The 21946-nt window shown below is 43.1% G+C and overlaps 1 protein-coding gene across 2 annotated transcripts in view; it reads right to left on the bottom strand.

The window, feature by feature from the left end:
- Window positions 1-21946, bottom strand: part of LOC144104193 (vitamin D 25-hydroxylase-like) — a 43115-nt gene that overhangs the window by 2701 nt on the left and 18468 nt on the right. For both annotated transcript variants that reach the window (XM_077637064.1, XM_077637065.1), the window contains exons 4-8: window positions 18296-18402; window positions 14813-15117; window positions 11574-11686; window positions 8422-8680; window positions 1507-1697 (exon numbers count right to left, since the gene is read on the bottom strand). In XM_077637064.1, coding sequence (XP_077493190.1) covers window positions 1507-1697; window positions 8422-8680; window positions 11574-11686; window positions 14813-15117; window positions 18296-18402 — 975 coding nt within the window. The remainder of the gene's footprint in view (window positions 1-1506; window positions 1698-8421; window positions 8681-11573; window positions 11687-14812; window positions 15118-18295; window positions 18403-21946) is intronic.

Here is a 21946-nt window from a genome sequence, read left to right as displayed (position 1 = left end):
TACAAGCTACGGTAATCACTAACACCTAAACACGTCGCTCTAAATCAAATTTTTAGAAGCGGACGAGTCTCCGGTACTTTCCAAAACCAAATTAAACAATGGTATAACGTATATTTATATCCCATATATGGCGCGAAGAGGAGTAATGATAATCTGAACAGATTTGATTCAACGCAACTGCTATCCAATCAAGATTACAAAAGTTTTTCGGAGCATAATAGTTTGCTTGTACCAGAAATGAGCAATAATTATAGAAAACACGCACATTATTCTCCGTCATGTAATTATAGAATTGGTTTTATACTTTCTATAATTCTCTACGTTCTATATTTTACAAATATCTAACGGTGACCCTTGATTCTGCGGAACATTTAACGGTGGCCCCTGATTCTGCAGAACAGTTAACTAAGAAAGAGGCCACAACGCAACCATTGGGTCCACGTCTCACAGGCAGTCATATTCGCGCAATTTATTTTTAAGTTCAGTGACTTTCCTTTGATGACAGGAGGCTTCCTGGCAAATTTTGCATCAAACCTAACTTTGTTTGACCGATTCCTGAATTTTATGAATTATTTGCTTCCACGGGGATTTTTAGCTCATGCCCAACTACGCCGACCACTACGGCAGCTTTTCGGGACCGTTAACGCTACCGAGTAAAAAGGCTGTTCTTAAAGTTACTAAAAGTATTACGTGAATGTCTCTGTATTTTTTCTGCTCAACTGCTTTATTTGTCTTATCAGTATTTAATGGCGCCGAAAAACACACAACGCAAGAGAAGACAGCGGAACAAAACACGTGCCTACGCGGGAGGGGCTTTTTAAAAATCCTGCCTTTATTACCCCCTTTATATATTTGCAGTTGACATCTACCAACTCGCCCAACAAGGAGTTCTCTTATGCGCTTTCCGAGTTTTTCCAGGTCAAGCCATCCAGTCGTACCATGCAACTTTTCGCAGCTGCGCCGCCTCAGGGGCACAGTCTTAAAGATCAAGTTCGCTACCTTTACACCCTCCCGACAACCCCACACCACCCCCTGCTCGTATTCCTTGCTGCTGAGCTGGCGTATTCCTCATCACAGCTTTGCCGGTCGACGCGTTGATCTATTTAGTAACCTTCTTGCCTACAGAAGATTTTCATCTTCAGGCACCGCATCCTAACACCCTTCCCACATCCTACCTCTCTCCCCTTAACCGGGGTTGATCCATGGAGTCATAGCTCTATTTTCGTTGCGCGCTTAGCGATATGCTCTATTTAACCTCCTTCAATGATGAACGCTTTTCCCGGGCGAAGACAAAACATCTTGACTAAATGGTGGCAAAGTACCCAGAGGTTTCCCCTTCCCGTGTTCACTTTGTGTTGTATATTTCCAAGAGAGTTCACGGCCTGAATTAAAATAGAGGATACCTAAAATGCTGTCATGTGCTGACAGTTATATCGCAGGATGCAAATGTCACGGGGTCAACAGCTGGAAATTATCACTCAGCGCTTTCTTCGTTCAAGTACCTACCCAAAGAAAACGGTATAAGACGCTTGGGTTTCTCGAGAATTGCTGAGCCGTCGTCGTTGATGAATCGGCTGGGGTCGAATTTTTCAGGATTTGGCCACACCTTGGGATCATTGTGAACTGCCCAGTAGTTTGCCATGACTGTGATTCCAGCAGGAAAGAAGAATCCGTCGCACACAAAATCCACTTCAGCCCTGCAAGAGAAGAAAGCGAGGCATTTTAGGCAGATTCCGTTTAATGCGAAAGAAAGCTAAGAATTAAGGACTGCCAATAGAACCGTGCTTCAAACTTCATTTTGGACTCTTGTGACTATATCTGCACATGAGAACAAGAAGTGCGCGTCACTTGTCGACAATGTATATTTTTTAAGTTACACGTGCTATTGAAGAAGAGAATGCTATATCTTTGCACGAAACTGATACAAATACGTGTTTTGTTAGGGCGTTGCATTCGCGTTCTCCAACGTCTGTGAGTCGCGCATAGAAGTGGAAGTGCTATTTATACGATTTCGTGGAGAATTAAGCCACCGTTACCTCAAACATGTTCCCAAACTAAAAATGTGCTGAATATAAAATGGGACAAAATAAAATAAAAGGTTTTTAATATTTAACTTAAAAAATGTTTTGGGAGAGTCAAGAACTCAAATTCTTGCTTAATTTTCTTGGTATAATGACACCTTTGGAGAAAGATGGGTTGTCTATTGTTTTGCGCGGCCTCCGCTACTGTCCCTTCTACTCTGAACTCAAGAGATAATCTTCTCAAAGTTCATAAGGCTGCCAGTGCCCAAATGGCTGAAGTCGTCTACGATCTTGTTAAGTGGAGAGCTGTGGAACGAATTCCGCATCGATTAATTTTGATATTATATATTTTCACTAAATAAGTGCGGTACTACTTCATCCTATTCCTAAGTTAGAAGTCAGCTTCTTTATTCATTTTATAAAATATTCAAGCCATCCGCATCAAGAATAACGTAAGTCGATTTATGTACACAATAAATTGGGCGAACAGCTTCGTGTTAAATGTACATTTTAGGCTCTTTTCCTGACAAAATCAACCCACCAGCTCGCGACAGTGTTTTGTGCGAGCGATCACTTCTTTGGATAAGCGCAATTTTCACATGAACTTCTGTCTGTTGCGCACATCCGGAAACAAAATTAAACACTCAGAAAGATCAGAAAGAGGTTATTCTGTCATCTATAAAGGTTAAGGATCTTAACTGGTAATTTGATTTCATAGAGATGCGTCCTTACACGGCATGTCGGAATCCACTTGCCCCGATCTTGCTCCGAAATGTATTATATTTCTTGGTTAAAAAGATTTAAATAACTAATATTAAGGTACGTATAACAAGGGTTGCCTATTTTAAGCACCCCTAGTCTGTAGTTCCACAGCACACCATGATAATTTTTTATAAAATTAATCACAGCGACCTTTAAGTATACAGCTGCACTGTATACTGAAGTGCTATAAACAGGGAGGTATAGCGCTTTACGAAGTCTAACATGTACGTCTAACATATACGTTCTAACGTATACGTTCTAAAGTGTATGACGTAAACAGTCTAACACATCGGAAGGCTTACAACAAAACTTAATTATTCCAGAAGGAAGCGATTCGTTTTAACCCACTTGTCCCGATCTACTTGCTCCGATTTTGTTCCTAAATGTAGTGTATGTCTCATTTAAACATATTTTGAGTTAAGTATAACAAGTCAGAACAAATGTTGCCTATTTTAAGCACCCTTCATCTGTAGTGCCGCCGCACACCAAAGTACTAATCTCTGAAAATTTAATTATAGCGATCTTCAAGTACAGCTGCACTGTACAGAAGTGCTGTAAAAATTCTAATGTATACGAATTTTCGCAACTGCAATAAGTTAGTCTAGAATGTCGTTCGTTTTTGAGATCACCCTAAATCTGGAACAGTTGATCATGTTAAGAACAAATTTATTGATGCCTCAGCTCTTTTAATTGTATGAATATACTGTGGCCAAAGTGGCTAACGCAATAGGGGCATAACCGTACCCAAAAATTAGAGTGAAAAAAATGATTAAAGCTGCCGTTCCCGGAGGAGTAAGTAATCCGAGAGCACGCACACTTTTTAGCCTATTCAAGTTGTTAGAACTCAACTGATGAGTTATTAAAATCATTAATTTAGAGCAGAAGCTTTCAACGGAAGTCCCACTTGCGAAATCAGTAATAAAAAAATTACCACTGGCAATCTGGCTACCACTGGTTAACAAGATGTTCGGGGAGAGCTCTAAAGCTATTTGTACTTCACGATACATTGTGGTAAAGAAGATGAGAGTCAGTCTTCCACACATGGGGCTTTTTCGTCTAGGTCTGCTCTCCAGTCACCGGTCTTGAGTGAAGCGACGCCCACGATCTTGTCCTGGGTCGGCGCGTTGCGCAGCAACTGTCGCAGATGAACTGTGTTCCATTTTTAAAGAACGCTTCGATGGTTGCCGTGGTACGCCTTTTAGAGTCTTGCCTTTACCTCCTCCTCTCGCCGTGCCCTCCATTCACGGAAACAATCCTTCTCCTTCTAGGGCATTTGTATACCATCCGCTTGGTTCACATGGCAACCACGTACCAGTTGTACCTTCTCTTGCTCTCGGCTTACCGTCCTTCTACGGTAATGACCCTCTGGTTGGGAAATTCTCCCCTCTCGCCACGCAGTCCTCCGTTCATGGTAACCGCATTCCGGACGGTTACCGTTGTTACTATCCTCTGGCTGCGTCTTCCTAGACTCTCGCGATAAAGCCTCCTTCTACGGTAACCCTTCTCGTCCTTCAGGGTCATTACCTTCCGGATGCTTTCCGTGGCAACCGCCTACCGGTGCGCCTTCTTACACTCTCGCCATGCCCTGCTCCTTCTAGAGTAACCCTCCTCCGGTTGGGGATTTTTACGCACCCCTCATACCCAATTTTTTCCATGGTAAGCACTCTTCGCGTGGCTCTTGTGGTGACCATGATCGCATACGCCTTGTTTTTTTTTTTTTGCTCTGCTCTATACAAGTTTTATTACAGCGCTTTCATTCCCGTATGCGTGTATAACAGTACGTCTGCAGATTATAAAGCACTGTGCTTACAATACTACAATGTTATAGCTAGGCCACTGAATGCACATTACTGGTGTTTAACTCCCTTATATAAAAGGCTTGGGTTTTCGGTTAAAACCGAATAAAAAAATAAAGGTGTTCCGAATTCCGTTTTCGGAATTCGGTTTTAACCGAAAACGCTGAGCATTCTCGGCGCGGTAGGCACAGCTAGCTAACTGTTGAATAAAAGTGACATCCAAAGTAAAAAAACAGCAATTAGGGAAGCCAGGGTCATGATCAAATGGCGGTATTGCTGGGTTAGCATCGTCCGTTTTGAGGTAATGCTCAGCTTCCATGCATACCTCTGGAGACTAGGAAGCACCGCCTGCCCGGCGACTGCAAGCTAAGTGCACTGTTTTTTCACTATCATCACCTGCTTAGAGCAGTGAGTCAAGTTGTTTTTGCTGCAGCATGTAGGACACTGATTAGAAACTGGCCATGGGTGTCACTAAAAAGTATCTTGTTCTGGCTACCGCGACGATTCAGCCGTAATTCCATCGCTGCCATAAACACGTAGACCTCGGGCTGCCCCGCGCTTTCCTTCAACCCAGCGCGACAACACAATGATTACATGACAACGTAGTCATCACAAGTCAACTTCCACACGCGTTCTTTGTTTGCTCACTGTTTATTTAACTTTTGTTACTTTTTGATGACAATAGTAAATCCATCTAAAAGCACGGCTTCCAGTACTACGATGTCTAAGCCAATTACTGGTAGATAAACTTCGCGCTGTCAAAAACGACAAGATAGACTAAGTGACGTGGCCACACAACATTGACATAATAAATCACCGAAAAAGTCAGTTACTTATTCATCGAACCTAACATTCAACAAAACACAATGGTACTTGCGTTCATACATACCCGCCGAAAAATGTCCACCGAATCTAAAAAAAACGAAAAGTCACACTTGTTCTTACATTGCACTGTATACTGACCCCTACCTTTTCAAGGTAAATAGAAGCTTTTTGTGGCTTAGTAATGCCAGTGTCGGTGGGCGTCGAAAAAAATTTTAAAAAACGGGGCGAATCATGTTGACTATTAAAGCGATTATTTTTATTTATTTATTGATACTGTCAGCTCTGTACGGGGATTTTACAGGAGTGCAATAAATAATAAAAGTGAATAACAAGTAGCACGTCCTAATGCATTTATTTGCAATAATAATAAAGCAGGCAGTTTACAACACTTGTGGTTAGAAACGAAATATTTGCAATTGGCACATAATAAATTAAAATATTACATAGCAGGTATACAACGCTGAATGAACTTGCAAATGAAAGAAATTCATTGGGTGGAAAAAAAACAAGAGTGTCTGTGATGCTTGTCGTGAATTTTTGACAGACGTGCATTGTACAACAGTATCACGTAGAGAATTCCACGCAAGAAGCCCTCTTGGAAAAAAACTGCACTTAAAACAACCGGTGTGAAAAGATGGGGCTGGAAAAAACATAGAACGAGGATGCCGTGATGTCTCGTAAGAACGAATTTTTAAAAACTGCGATCTGTCGATACTAATTTGGTTATGAATAATCTGTTACAAGTATTTTAGCCTATCAAGCTTTGTACGCGACTCTAACTTATGAAGACCAGCTTGTGAGCAGTGATCGAAGGTAAGGTAAGAAGCCGGTATTCCTTAAATATGAACCTGACAGCAAGATGCTGGACCTTGTCAATCTTTGAGCAAATATTTTTCGTGTATGTGTCCCAGGCAAGCTTCTCCTTTTTCTATGACTGGTCTCATCAATGTTTTATATCCCAGACATTTAAGGGATAGCATGGTGTATGTTTCGCTTAAGGCTCCAGATTGCATTTCGAGCACACAAAATCTATGTGAGTGTTAAACCGAAGATTGGGGGGGGGGGGGGGGGTAACTATGGGACCTAAGTACATATGCTGCGTTGTGTCTTGAATTACTTCATTGTCTATGTTGTAGGAAAAACTCGATGCACTTTTTTTCAGTTATTGTCATTAAGAGTGCCTCCTTCGCCGAAGGTTTAGGGCCATTTGCCATTCAACGCACTATTTTTCTTTTTGCAAATTTGAGTTTTTTTTTTACCTGGTCGCTTTGCGTTTTGATAAGGTTATAAATTATGCGGTCATCTCCAAAAAGCCTTATTGGTACATCAATATTTTCAGAGAGATCATTAAGAAAAATAAGAAATAACAGTGGGAACAGAACACTTCTGTGTGCTACTCCTGAGGCAATGCCTGAAAGGGTAGATTTGCTTTTTCCTATTTGAACATACTGCTCACGACAATGTCAATATGAGATGAACCAATTTGTGATGGACTCGTTCCTAAATGTTTCCTTCATTTTTGTTCATAATTTAGGGTGTGACACCTTCTCAAAGGCTTTTGCTAAATCCATAATATTAATATCGGTCTGGCCACATGAATCAATTATTTTAGAAAGGTCAAGTACTAATTCAATCAGCAGAGAAGTCGCCGATAACCATATTCGAAAATCGTGCTCGACACTAGATAATAAATTATATTTCTGAAGGTGTTTTGATAATATGTGCTCTAGTGACTTCGAGCACGTACTTATGAGTGATAGGGGACGGTAATTAGCTACATCAGTTGTAATGTCATTTTTAAATATCGGGATAACTTATTCTAGCTCGCACTCCGCAGGAAACGAATTATTACTGACCGAAGACTGAAAAATAAGAATAAGGTTTTTTGAGTTCCATTCTGCATATCAGAAATACAGTTGGAATACCATCTGCCACTCTTCTTTTCTTTATCGTAATGTTAAGTAGGAGCTTCAGTACACCTTGTTCGGTGATTACTACATTATTTATGGCTGGTCGATCTTCAGGAGACGTGAAATTCGGAGCGAGACCATCATCGCTAGTGTAGACTGTAGAAAAATGTGCAATAAATGCTCGAGCAGATGGTTGGTTGTTCCCTCCCGATACACTCTGGTAGTTAACTTATCAACTATTACCGATAGGAATTTAGTTACAGTTAGAGATTTCTAGCGGGTCGTTAATGATAGCCAAATTAGTTGTTAGAATTTCTAAAATGCTACTAGACTTGGCGCTGTGGCTCGACGCTGTGGTTATTTGCAGTAGTTTCTTACACTGGGAGGTGTCGCTTTGCCTGCATGCGTTTCGAAATCGCAAGCATATCCTCACGACGCAGACAAATTTAGTTCAACCGTGCGGTGAGAGTAATCGAGTTTTAGAAATTCTGAAAACTGATATGGCTATTACAAATGGTTAGCTACAAATCTGTAGTTGTAATGAGGTGCCTATCGGTAATAGTTAATAATAATTGGTCTTGGGGGGAGGGAAATGACGCAGTATCTGTCTCATATATTGTTGGACACCGGAACCGCGCCGTAAGGGAAGGGATAAACGAGGGAGTGAAAGAAGAAGGGAAGAGAGAGGTGCCGTAGTCGAGGGCTCCGGAATAATTTCGACCACCTGGGGATCTTTAACGTGCACTGACATCCCACAGCACATGCTAAAGATCCCCAGGTGGTCGAAATTATTCCGGAGCCCTCCACTACAGCAGCTCTCTCTTCCTTTCTTCTTGCATTCCCTCCTTTATTCCTTAAAAAGTGAAGTATTGTAATTTAGTTAATCACTTTACTAATCCGCGTGATCGGGTTGTTTTTGGGTGTCCACCAACACTTGTATTACTGTGCGGCAGAAAGCTTCTGAAAACCTAGAAAACTCATTTTTTTAATTAGGACCTTCTAAAAAAACGCCCGAAATACATAATGCACGTGATTAGCGAAGTCAGCAATCCATAAAACAAATCCTGCGCATTGGCACTCGAATATTCAAGATCTGCTTTCCATTACCTCCTCGGAACGCTGAGGGGTGTGATGCTCTTCCAGCGCAGCATCTCCCACAGAACGCCCATCGTGAGCGGCATCTTGCGCCGGTCTTCCCAGACGGGGCGCCTGTCCGGACCAATCACGCGGTCGATCTCGGCCTGCACCTCGGCCTGGAGGGTGTCCGCATGCAGGGCAAAGTGGAGCATGTGCCAGTGCATGAACGTCGGAACGCCCGCCGACCCGGCCTGGAAGAAGCCTATTGCGGTGCTCATCAGGTTTTCCACTGCGTGGAAAAGAAGCGAGACGGCTTTGATCAAAGCGATCGCTTTCACGAGAAAAATGAAATATTGCTTAAAGCGGCTTGTCACAAAGTTTATAAATTAGGAAAGAAAGTTGACGCGGCTGGAGTTCGAGGCGGCATTATGGCAGCTCAGTACTGGGCAAGGCGACGTTATAAATGGCCCGTATTCAGCTGATATGGCCACATAGCTCGTCCGAGAATAACGATCATTGAGGAGCCAGGGCGCGTACACCTTTACGAGTGGAATAATGAGCGTAGTAAAGGCAAAAAAAATAAGTATCTCGTTTACCAGAGTCGATACCGCATAATTTGCCGCATGAGTCGCTTGGGTGGTTGACAATCCTATCAGTCTGAAAGGTTTGCGGGTTTTTATGCATTTTTGGGCCGCGATATAGCCGAAATGAAGTGAGAATAAGCATTGCAAGCGATTCATTTTTCTAGTCTTCCGGTTTACATGGTTTATTAGCGGTAAAGTTAAACGAGAATTTATGCGAATATAATGAGACAGATAACCGGTTGATCAATATCATTGTTTTACCGTGTTATCGTCAGTTTCTGCGGTTCTCATAGGTGTGTGCTCTAGGGATCGCAATTTTTTATCAATATAATTTTGTGCTGAATGCTACAACATTACTCTCATGGCATGTGAGATGTGTCTCTGAGATTAGTTCGTTCATTTGGGCCGGGGTAACGCTCATAGGTGTGTCAGCATTGCCAACCAAGTTTTCTTCTGCCGCCCACTTCAATATACTGTAATCGCGATTGGAGTCAACGTTCTAGCTACTCAATCACGATCCGAGTATGTCATAGAGGTAAATTCCGCAATTCAAGAGTGTACGCTTCCATTTCTTAAGGCCGCTGTATTTTTACGTGAATATCCTCATGCCTAAGTATTCTAGAGGGATTCCGTTTGTAGCCAACAACTGGGGGGGGGGGGGGGGGGGGGCAGAAATAGCGTGCAGTAGAATATATCAGGCAGCCAGTCTGCTGCCTGTGCGAGTGAGCTCTCTTATCCATTAGTCGTCGATGCGGGAAATAAACATCCCAGCTTAGCTTAATCGCTATGTGATAATACAGACAACAAACATCGTTAGGGTTTAAGGCACACTAGGCCTTAGAATTTCGTAACATAGTACGAAGAGAGAACTTTCCACAGCGACTCTTGAGACCAGTTGTTCTGTCCTCATTTTCAGATACTGAGCTAACTGTTTGACTTACCATCAGTTTCACGCCGAGGCAAAACCGTGAATGAAGCAAGCCGCCGTGGGAAAATGACATTCTACCCGGCCACCTGGTCTGTTTGAGCAGCCACTTGCTTTCTTCCCCTCCTGGCTCTTGTCCGGAGTTTGCGAGGGACTTTGCAATTGTTTTTGGACGACTACTTCAACGAACTAGTTTAAGCTCTACACGAAAGGCAGTTAATGCTCACAGATAACCTGTGTCCACATTTAATCACCACATACATATGCTGCTATCCTCTAACTGCGTGTGATCGATTGCTAGCGAAATAATTAAAAACTGCGTGGGTGGACCAGCTGTAGCCTCTGTTAAAACGTCTGCATGGTTTACTGGATAAATCCACAATTTGATGCGGTGGGGAAGGCATATGTAACGAGTTCTGCGGGTTCTGGTGGAGCTTAACCCTCTATTTGAAAGCTATGAGAGGCTTACATTTTTTGTGTTCTGCGCAAAACAGCGTCCGGGCATCATAGGAGACACAGGTGCGCGAGCAAAATTTGCACCCTAACTAGTTAATACCAAGTGCTCTTCTAGCTACCTGGATGCAATGGTCAGCCTTCAGCATGGAAGACCACACTCCATATGGAGAAGAAAGGAGACTGGAGCGCGGGAAGGGAAGAACGAGGGCTAAATGACTCCAATTGACTGTCATGTCAAGAACTCATTAAAAACGGCATTGGCAGCAATAATTACCGCATATGTCATACAATATTCTCCTCCCCAAAGCTGTGAAACAGGTGAGAGAGAGATTAATTCGCAGAAGTTTTTAGAAAAGATAACGCAACGTCACTAGTAGTCAGAAACAGTTTCAACCATAAAGAGCTGACCTCATTTTATAGCGAAAGCTTCTATAGCCTTCGTATAGCGATGTAGACCTGCATTGTACCGTGGAATCTACAGCGTCAGTCGTAAGACCTAGTTACTTAATTATTCATTCATTTATTTAATTAGGGTATTTCAATTAGCAAATTTCAATTTCCAACTGGAAGTCGCGGGCAGGTGGCGACCAGATGCCTCGGCTGGCGGATGGCAAAATGGAGATGGGGAATTATTGTCTTGACGTTTAGGTGAGAAGAAGATGAGGACAAGTGTGAGAGGGAAGAAAAAGAGGGCTGGATATGATTGGTGGCCAGATGAGATTTAGATGATTCGCATGAGCACGGCTAGGCTTTGTCGTACGGCTGACGATATGCACTCCAGGGCAAAGTAGAGGTCCAAGTGGCTCAATCAAAGCAATGACAGCTTTCGCTGTTTAATGCGCTAAGCCAGTAAACCTAGCGGTACAAATTTGGTAATGAAATAAAAACTGTCTATTTTCGCTATTTATGAAAAACGTTTAAGGCCGCAAAATTTCAAGCAGTTCACAATACTGGACAGATATTGTGTGACCAAGTTTGCAGTTATGCGCGCGGTATATATTCATATCCGCATCTAAATCATATATAATTTTATTTTAACACTTGTTTCTGTTCAAAATCTTGATTCAGGTATAAATGAAGGCGCAGTGCACACTTTCTCTCGTTTGAAAAACACATGCATAGATCCAGTGCTTGAAAAAAAAACGCACCGCTCTAATAGCTGCCCCTGAGGAGATCCACACAATGGCGAAATTCATGACACAAAAGCAATCACTCACCAGTGAAATGTGAATTGGGGTCATTTTTATGCGCGGCCATTTCTTCAAGGTAGGCGTCAATAAGAGTTCTCGACGTTTTCGTGCCACAAGATTCCCGATCAAATATTTCGTTTCTGTGAAGACAAATTGAGCGAAATCATTTTTTAGCACTGCTCGCTTGGAGTGTGACCAAAATGTTAAAACTTGTAGTAGGGGCAATTTTTAAGGCTAACGCCTTTATGGCTCATTGTCCGTCCGTCCGTCTGCGAAGTCTGTCACACTATAGCTCTTACTGCTTAGGAAAAAAATTCTTGTGCGCGTTGGGATGCAAACCACCATCCTTCCGTTCCGCAGCCGAGCGTGCTAACCACTACGCTACTTCCACACATCAGTGACGCAAGCAGCAAAACCGCGCTAAAGGCTGTCGCCTCACAGCACTTTAGGTTAACAAAGTGCCGCCCTGTATTTTTTCCTCGTACTTTTTTCTTCGATTAAGATTCTATTCTCTTATGTTTCGGTACATCATTTTCTAAAATTATTGAATTCTTACAAAATAACTAGTCATTAGAAACTACTTTTCGCTCAGAGAGGAAATTTCATAAATAGAACCAATGCCTATTGTATCATTCCTTTTTGTAGGGCCAAAAATGATTTTTGCTACAGCTGTTGGGGGCTGTGGGTGGCCTGACGCCTCAACAGAAGGAGAACACGGAGCAAAGCCGAAACGATATTTGGCGAAATTTTCTGTCGGCCCCCTGGTGCCTATGTGCTACTCTGCCACCAGGGCACCTCTTGCGCCAGAACAGCGTCTTCCTTGTCGCGTGGTGGGCGTAGCCAACGCGCGGTGCAAAAAAGCCAACCCTCTGCCCTATGAAAGGAGCGGCGAGTCCATATTTATAGTTGGACTTGATGAGCCAGGCGACAGAGCAGCGTTAGTTTCCGTCATTACGCAACGCACTCCAACAAGCAACAAATCGTGAACCCAAAATCACAGGCCGCGTTTCACCATCCATGAGCACGGCCATTAACCAGGGGCCGTATTCAATTGCCTGTCCGTTTTCTATTTTCCATTTGGTTCCCTGTTCATCGCTCACTCAGATATATGCATGGCTTTCAGTGGTTTGTGGGAAGCGAGCCGCCTATTGGGTGGTTGGCGACCGGATATCACCACTGGCTGCCACTGGCCGCATTTGGTGCACCGCAGCACTCTGCAAACGGCAGGCGACCTGACCTGACCATTAGGCTCTCACTGCCTGCGATATCAGCCAATCGTGAGGGCCGGTATCCAACCAACCAATGGCCGGATCACTTCCCACAGGCGATAGAAAGCCGCGGGTATATCTGAGTGATCAATGACAGAGGACCAAATGGATGCGAAAGAATAAATATTAAAAAATGGACAGCTTATAGAATACGACCCTAGGTCTAATAGCATACGACCCTAGGTCTAGGTCTAATAGCTGACGAGATCGATGTACTGAGTAAAGGTTACGTTTAGATTAGAAAGCTTTAAGGCTGGTGTCGTGTCACGGGCGCGTACGCTTCTGCATCGTTTCTGCAGTTGAATGAGGTCGCCGTCAGAACTGCTTAAGCTGGCAATGGAGCCAGATCACAGGAGAGCTATTGGAAGCGTCTAGTCGAATTAGATCGCTTTGCGGGTTATATGAACGACTAGAAGGCCGCTTGACTGCACAGACAACTCCAGGATAATGCGGCTGCTGATGAAGATTGCAAGGCTTTCGCAGAAGGCGAGCGCCTAGCTAAAGGACCTAGAAAAGAAGGCGACTGCTTTGGTGCTGCAAGAAGGAAAAACCATTTCATGCCTGCATTTACTCTTGATTGGGGCAGAAGTTGTTGTTGTTAGCCTATCAAAAGAAAAACATCGTTATCTGTATCGTCATCGTTTCTTGCGTCTAAATGTGTAAAATGCAATACACAACAGTGAATCCGATGAACATAAAATATGCGCAAAAGATAGCAGAAAGCAGTTTTCATTTATAAAGCAGCAAAGACAAGAAACAAAGACATTTGTGAAGCTCGGCAGCAGGAGGAAGAGTAACGGGTACATTGCAGCAGATGAACCACAAGAACGGCAAGGGAAATGCTTATAGGTAGTAAATATCGGAGAATGGTTTTCAGGGAGACCATAAATTTCGACCACCTAGGGCTCTTTTTACCACGCATTGCCATTACACAATATTCAGACGTCTTTTGTTTCGCCTCCATCAAAAACATGGCAACCGCAGCCAGGATTGAACCCGCGTCCTCAATCTCAGCAGCTGTCCGCCCTGAACCCTGAGCTACCCCAGCGGAGGGGATGCAAACATGCGAACAGTAGACCGAACATTGATTGAAAGAAAGTAAAGAGACGGGGAATTAGTTACGTGTCTATAAGATCTTCAAGAATACTTTTTTTTATGCGTGGTAGGCACGTAGAATACTTTATTTAAAGCGATTGACTGGCCTCTGAGTGTTTCTTGTTTTCCTCATTCAGTTTTGTTTTATCGGCGTGCTTGTTTTGAGCAATTCCTTCGCACATCAGTAATCATAAATGGAGCGGATAGTAGCCAAGGACGATGGGCAATGATTTTCAGTATGCCTCAGCTTGTATACTTGTTCCACGCGCCAGAACACTTCTGAATATTCTGCTGCATCGGCACACTCTCCCTCACCATTTATTCTCTTATCCACGATATCGCCACGAATCTTTTAACGGCTTGTTCGCACTCAAAGCTACCGGCACTAGGCTTTATCATTTTGATTGTGACGCGAGAGGCGACCAGACTTATCTAGAGTGATCGCAGTCTGGCAGGACTCCTGCCACTTTGTTCAAGATTGTTGCAGTTTCTTTGGAGCCTTATCTCGATGGTTCCTTGCTAGTTTTAAACTGAACGCGGTCCAGAGCGGCGGCCACTCAGTTCGACGTTAGGACTGACGCTTGGGCGAGTTGGTATGCCATGTTCACGAAGAGCAGTGCGAATTAGACAAATCAATGTGTGCCTTCCTTCAGTCCTTGTCAAATTAGCGTTGTTCTTCTAGTGAATCTGTTCGACGACCACACAGCGCGCTTGTTACTAACACCGCAGCCGAGTCATTCAGTTCTTTGTGGGCACGCGTCTGCCAATAAACTGTCTATTTTTGAAGCTCATTTCACTGCTTGCCTGACTGGCGGAATACCGGACTGCCGCCACCACTATGTGACAATATCTTTCCGAAGGCCACTACCGAGATTTGAGGAAGCTATTTTGAAATGAACTCACCTCGTAAAGTCGCCCAATGCCCGGAAGTACTTCTGGATGTTTTGCCTTCCGGGGAAAGCTATGCTGCTCAGCAATGGCCCTTTCAAGAAACTGACGGGTGTGATTCGCCGGGTCATGTTGACGGCGACTGAGAGATTCCGCAGAGTGTCGTCCAGCCACTTGCGCTTCGGGTGGTCGAAGGGATAACTCTCGCCAAAGACTGGTGCGACAGTGTTGTTTGAAACACTAGGCAAGATAAGCTTCTCAACGGCAATCGGTTGGCCTGCTGACTCAGATATGCGGGCGATTAGCCGGTGACATTCATCCTGGATCGAATGAAGAGAAAAACCACGTTAAACATCAGCTGTCTCGGCATCTCCGCCTAAAATTTCATCATCATCATCATCATCATCACCATCATCATCAGCCTTACTACACCCACTGCAGGGCATAGGCCTCTCCCATGTCTCTCCAATTAACCTTGTCCTTTGCCAGCTGCATCCGCCGTTTGCCTGCAAACTTCTTTATATCATCCGCCCACCTAACCTTCTGCCGCCCCCTGCTACGCTTACTTTCTCTTGGAATCCACTCGGTTACCCTTAAGGACCAGCGGTTATCTTGCCTTCGCATTACATGCCCTGCCCAAGCCCATTTCTTTCTCTTGATTCCGACTAGGATGTCATTCACCCGTGTTTGATCCCCCACCAACTCTGCCCGCTTCCGGACTCTTAACGTTACACCTATCATTATCTTTCCATGGCTCGCTGCGTTGTCCTTAACTTAAGCTGAACTCTTTTCGTTACTAAAATTTACGAAACACTAATGCTATTTACTTAAGTGACTTTTTTTGCAAGCTTGCGTGAAGGCATTTTGCACGAGCCTCGTACGATGTGGTATCGAGTAAACCATGTTTGTCGGCAGTGTTTCAGGGCGCGCACGGTAATTTACCCGCGACGCTAATCAAAAGCAATACGTCAGAAATAAAAAGCGCACTATCGCTGCACTGCAGGTAAAACATTACAGCGGATTTGAACGAAGCAAAGAATAGATGCAGTTTTATATGAAAATTAGAAGAGCTCCGCCTCAATACGCACATATATCCGACACGGCTTCCAGAAAATTGGAAGGTTAGTTTAAACAAGACGAACTACGGTGACTCCTCGTTGCGTTATTTACTTCCGGAAACACTAAATAACTTCCACGAAATGGGTGCTGATGTGGTAACCCTCTCGGAAGAGAGATTCACAAGCTTTTTGTGCGTGTAAAATGTTGACGGAAATAGTTTAAAAGATTTTTGTTATTTTCTCTCCTCGCTTTTTTGCCAGTGCAGGCTTTTACAAATTAATGTAATCAGTGTTTGCGGCTGGCAAGTGTTTTTGTTTTCTCTCATTCAGTTATCGGCGTCCACAAAAATGTGAAAATCTATTATTACATAAATCTAAGCCGTTTTTTCATATAATACTTTTCATTTTGTATTTTTCTGTCCTTGTATTTGATGGGGGATGGGAACTCGTCAAGCTCCTTAGAACAGCGGCTTTTTTTCTCATCCCACCATGTTCATGGTGAGCATGAGATAAAGATTTGATTTGAAATGCGAAGTTTGGGCACTAGCAAGTCGAGTCTCATTTCGCTTTGGGCGCAAGCCTTGGATTCCTAGGTAGTAACAATCATCATCAGCCAACTACGCCCACTCCAAGACAAAAGCTTCTCCCATTTCTCTAAATTAACCCTCTCCTGTCCTAGCTGCAGCCACCCTATCCCCGCAAACTACTTAAACTCACCCGCCCACCTAACTTCTGCCGCCCTCTGCTATGTTTCCCTTGCCCTCAAATCCAGTCTGTCGCATGCCCTCAAGGACCATCTGCTATTCTGCCTTCACATTACATGCCCTACCCTGGTCCATTTCTCTCTCTTCATTTCGACCAGGATGTCGTTAACCCGTCTTTAATAGTTTAGTTTATGGGGTTTAACGTACCAAAGCGACTCAGGCTATGAGAGACGCCGTAGTTAAGGGCTCCGGAAATTTCGACCACCTGGGGTTCTTTAACGTGCACTGACATCGCACAGCACACGGGCCTCTAGAATTTCGCCTCCATCAAAATTCGACCGTCTTCAATGCCTGACCCACTCTGCGCCCTTCCTGTCTCTTAATGTCGCACCTATCATTTTTCTTTCCATGCCTCGCTGCGCTGTCCTTGAGCCTGCGCTGTCCACGCTCAGGCGCCAGTCAAAGATCGGCGAAATCGGTGCTTGGGCACCTTACTGGTGGTGCACTATGTGTTCTGTGTGTTCCAGGCGTGTTGCCTACATGCTCTAGGTGTGTTCGGGACTCATTTCGCACGGATGGAGGCTGATGAAGACGACGACATGCGATGCACGGCGCAAGATAGTGGCAATTAAACACGAAGGGTAATTGGTTGCTGGTGCTGCTGTAACCATTTCTTTTACCATGAAGAGAGAATAAGTGGCGGCAGCACAGCGCTCTCGTACAATGGCCAGCGGAGCTGATCTGTTCGCGCCGCCGCGTGTTCTAAACTCAGGCGAGGCGCAGTCGTGGCCAGATTTATATTTTTGATTATTTTATTTCTGCGGGTCCAGCTTGCTTCAGACACCAGAAATCGGATTTTTTTTTTCGAGATTAGAAGGCTTTGTGCTAGAGTTCTAAACTTTTCCGATGAGAAGTGTGTGGAGTGTAGTGAGATAGTGTTCAGGTGGCAATGGCAGCATTATTCCTGCAGTGTTTACAGGAGTGAGGACGAAGCATTTTGAATCTATAATCTGTGCAGCAAGAATTTCTGGCTCATGAATTCCGATGATGTCTCTTATCCCCAGCTCTCTAACGGTGTAACGAACTCAAGTGCTCGCAATCAGCATCGACCAGAGAACGCGCCAGAAACCGCCACTTTGGTGACCGCAGTAGTGCTTGTTTCTTTCGTGCAAACAGCTTGGAGGCGTTAGATGCTCAAATTTGTTTCAAGAGGTTCTCGTCAGATTGGCCGGGAAACTGAGGTTGTGTGTTCCTTTAATTTCATTCTCCGGGCAATAAGATGTTATCTTTTAATTGCTGCTTGCATAAACGTGATAAATATTTACTCATTGGTCCCCGAGTTTCGCAAGTTATAAATGGGTCAAAAATAACGGCTTTTATGCCCACGTTTCTCAGCACCGTAGTCACCGTCTCACACATAAAAAAAAAAGCTAGCGCCATTGTCGAACAGTATTCTGTCAGGCTAGCATAGGTGCTCATTGCGTTGCAATTTCCTTCTATTGTGTCTTCACCTTCCTCTCTCTTGTCCCGCCCCTCCCCCCCCCCCTCCCCGTGTAAAGTTACGAATTTCAAATCGGGGCTCGGAAGTTAATCAAACAAAAATATCAGCAGGGCTGCCTGAGCAACATTGGGTGGATCTTCTTCAGCGCTTGGTGTCGGACGTGCTCATTAAATACGTCCTATGAGTATGACAACCCAAGGAACAGCACCCGGAGCATCCAGTGGCGTTTCCTTACCACAATGTCTCCATCGATGGACGGCTTTGCGAAGCCGATGTCTCGGAGCGCTCGGATGCAGAATCGTCGATTCTGGACCCACGCGTCACCTTCCAGGGACATGGGATCTGCGCGAGTGGCGAACAACACGCCGTGCACAGAATGTGGCTCCAATACACGAATATATTGTCCGTAGTAGCGCTACAGGCAGGGATAACTATGAAAATCAAGCTGGCTTTGTGGATTCACTGCGGAATTTGCTTTCTTGCAAAGAGAAGGGCGATTAGAGACCTTAGTTCCTAGAACATTACTTATATTAAGCTGTGTACAGCCAACAGAAATATATGAGGAATATGAACAGCAAGGAAACGTTCAGTGCGCTCTCTGTGTCTTCATCACGCGTTGTTGTCATCCCTTAGTGAAAACTAATACGCTTGGAATATACTTCGGGATATTTATAATGTATTTTAACCATAATTTGTATTCGTGAATGAACTAAAAATATACCTGAAATAGGTTCCTGAAGTTTTATGCTTGGTATCCTAAATATATATTTTTAAAATTTTCCAAAAATACGTCACTTAAAGCATTATTCAATGACGTTTCAAATACGTGGAAAAATATGAATGCCGTTTTAGCATCTTGTAAGTATATTAAAAGTGTACTTTCGTAAACATGAAATTAATTCGTCTGAAGTAAACGTCGCCTAAAGCATGTGTCGAGCACGTTTCAAAAACCTGAAGAAGATATGAACGCGGTTTTAGCACCTTTTCAGTGTATTAAATGTGTACTTTCGTAAATATGAAATTAATTTGTCTGAATTATACTCCAATTTGAACAAACGGGCAGTCCTTTTAATCCTATCTGAAGCACACTTTTAGCTGCCATGGAAAAAACCTAGTACTCGAAATCTCGTTTCGGGCAATGACCTTTGCATGCTCACTATGTATTGAAAGTGTCCAAAGTACACTTCAATTCTAACGAATGAGCTTTCCGCGTAAACGTATTTGCAGCACACTTCAAGCTGCTGTTGAACAGTTAGTGCTGGAAATTGCGTTTCGGGAAATGACATGTTGGCAATGCATTTAAAGTGTACTTTCGTAAGTACGAAATTAATTCTTGCATAGTCTACTTCAATTCTAACAAATGAGTAGTCAGCGTCAGCATATTTGCAGCACAGTTCAAGCTGCCATGAAACAACCTAGTCCTCGAAATCACGTTTCCGGGAACAGTGCAAACTCTTCGTTTTCTGTCGTCCATTTATTTATGTTAACTTCTAGCAGAAATGCAATCACCACTTATTTAAATTACGTGTGGACAGCGTGATAGCATTATACCGGCAAAGACGCCATGCGCGCCTCCGGGCCCGAACACGCCAGCGAAAAAGACCCCGACTGGCAAGGCCGACCGGCTCCCATTAGCGCCCGTGTATTTGTTGGTTGACAGTTCGACTCCTGACCAATGCCTGACGCAAGTTACGACTACGAATTACAATTTGGGGGCTCAAAGTCTTTGCGCAAATAGCGCCTCACCGCGCAAGATAATGTGTCTCCTGTAAAGGGGTATGTATAAGCCAAGCCAAGAATAACAGTTGTCGGAGCAGCTCCTGTTTGATGATGTCACTTTCCGTCGGCATTTCCTTGCGTGGCGTCATCATTCCCGTTCAGGGACCGTCACGTGACCTTCCATTGTCATAGACTTCTTGATGACGTGTTTTCTGTGAGATTGTCTGTCTCCTTATGCTTATAGCCAGTTCAGTCATTACTTCGGATGCTGACAACATTGATCAGTATGATCCGGTGAATCCGACTAGTATACGTTTTTTCAGCCAAGCCATAGTTATTATTTTAATTCATTAATTGTATATTTTAGTCTATATTTCTTGTAATGTAATTTATTTGATGTATATTTTTAGTGTATTTTAAATGCATTTATTTAATATATTAATATACTTGTAATTTATTAATTGTATACTTTAATATATTTTTAATGCAGATTAAATATACTACGCGAACAGAAAATGTATTTTTGATGCATTTCTTAGAGTGATCAAAGTATTACTCCTAGCATACTTAGCAAGCATTCGTAATGCAATTTTAGCATAGGAACAAAAACTGCTAAATAAATATGGAATTAATAATTGCGTTCGAAATGCGTTTTTAGCACACCCGTTTTTTACTAAGGAATTACTGTTTTCCGCGCATTCTCAAGTCCATAAATTAAATGATTTTTAAGAAATTTGTTCAACTGCAGGCAGGTTTGCTTTTCTGCATGTCCGTGCAGTGATGTGCTTTAAAGGTAGCCGTGGCCTACAGAGTGCTGTAACGCCGCCATAATAATTAAGCCCTGCCCGTGGTTTCACCTGCCAGTGTACGCTGTATTTGTGCGCTCATGTAGCCAAAATCAGGGCAGACCTCAAACTGGCGTCAAAAAACCTTGGCAAATCTGGACCTTCCCCGTCATGGCATTGCCCTGCTAAAATGTTCTATTAAGGCACGGGCATCTTGTTCAAAACAACTGATCTAAGGCTCACTCAGACTGATGGCTAAGTACAAAAACACTCAATTTTGCTGTCAGCAACTGCAAAGTGCAATAAGTTCCAGTGATTATCTTTCCATGTTTTGCCACTCTGCAGATACGTTGCATTTGTAGGATACAGTGATGTAATCGACGCCGAAAAACCAAAAGTTTCGTCTCTCTTGTCTATATATGATGATAGAATTAGGGGGGGGGGGGTGTATAATCCACGAACATAGAATACTGTGCAAGAAAATTAAATAAGCAGGTATTGTAATTTCTGCGCAAGCTTTGAATTAATTATAAAATTTATTCCTTATACTAATAAGACTGGGTTAAAAAAGACTCATTACGGTAGCCTGTGTCCTATTAGCTTTAATTTAAAATTTATCAACGACTTCGGTGTGGTGATTCTCAGCATACTCAAAATTCTGGACAAAAACATTTTTGAACGGGGAAGAATTTATGAGGGCAGTTTTCTCATATATTGTAATATTTCACTATAAGCATTACTATATCCGCATATCTCCCGTCGTCAGGCTTGCATTTTTCAGCTATTAACGTTTTTGCTATCGCCAAAAGCGTTCCCCACTGGTTTTCCATGGGAGTCTTAACTGCTTGATAGGAGCGATGGAAATGGAAAAAAATTTAAAAGAAATATTTTGGCACTTATAGAAAAAATGCACCGTCATGTTCAATATTTATGTACCAGTATGTTAGTTTTCCTATTTTCAAAATTTTTGTTCAAGAATATTGGCCATGTTTCGAATTCACCACAGTATTTCAATTTCTGCTTACGCACATTTGTCACTATTAATTAATATCTGCAATGTGTATTGTTTCTTAGCATGCAGATTTCAACTTCTTTGTTCCAATAGCAAGGAAAGTGACCTACATTTAGAGTGAGGTTCATTACAATTCAAATACTAAAGATATAAAGCAAATACAAAAAAGGACTTAACTATATAGCAAGACACTAATGCTGGTTAAAAATAACTAATGGAATTCATGATCCTGCTTCTCAACCACGAGCTCAGGTTTCTTTACAATAGGATTGTGCACGTGAGTATTTGGTAGCCTCCAATAATACAGAGGGATGCACATAGTCTCGCCTAAATTTCCACGCCCTCATGGTACTTGGAACTTCATAGCAGT

This window comes from Amblyomma americanum, chromosome 9 (genome assembly GCF_052857255.1).
Source record: "Amblyomma americanum isolate KBUSLIRL-KWMA chromosome 9, ASM5285725v1, whole genome shotgun sequence".
NCBI lineage: Eukaryota > Metazoa > Arthropoda > Arachnida > Ixodida > Ixodidae > Amblyomma > Amblyomma americanum.
This window is presented reverse-complemented; position numbering and strand designations above follow the sequence as displayed.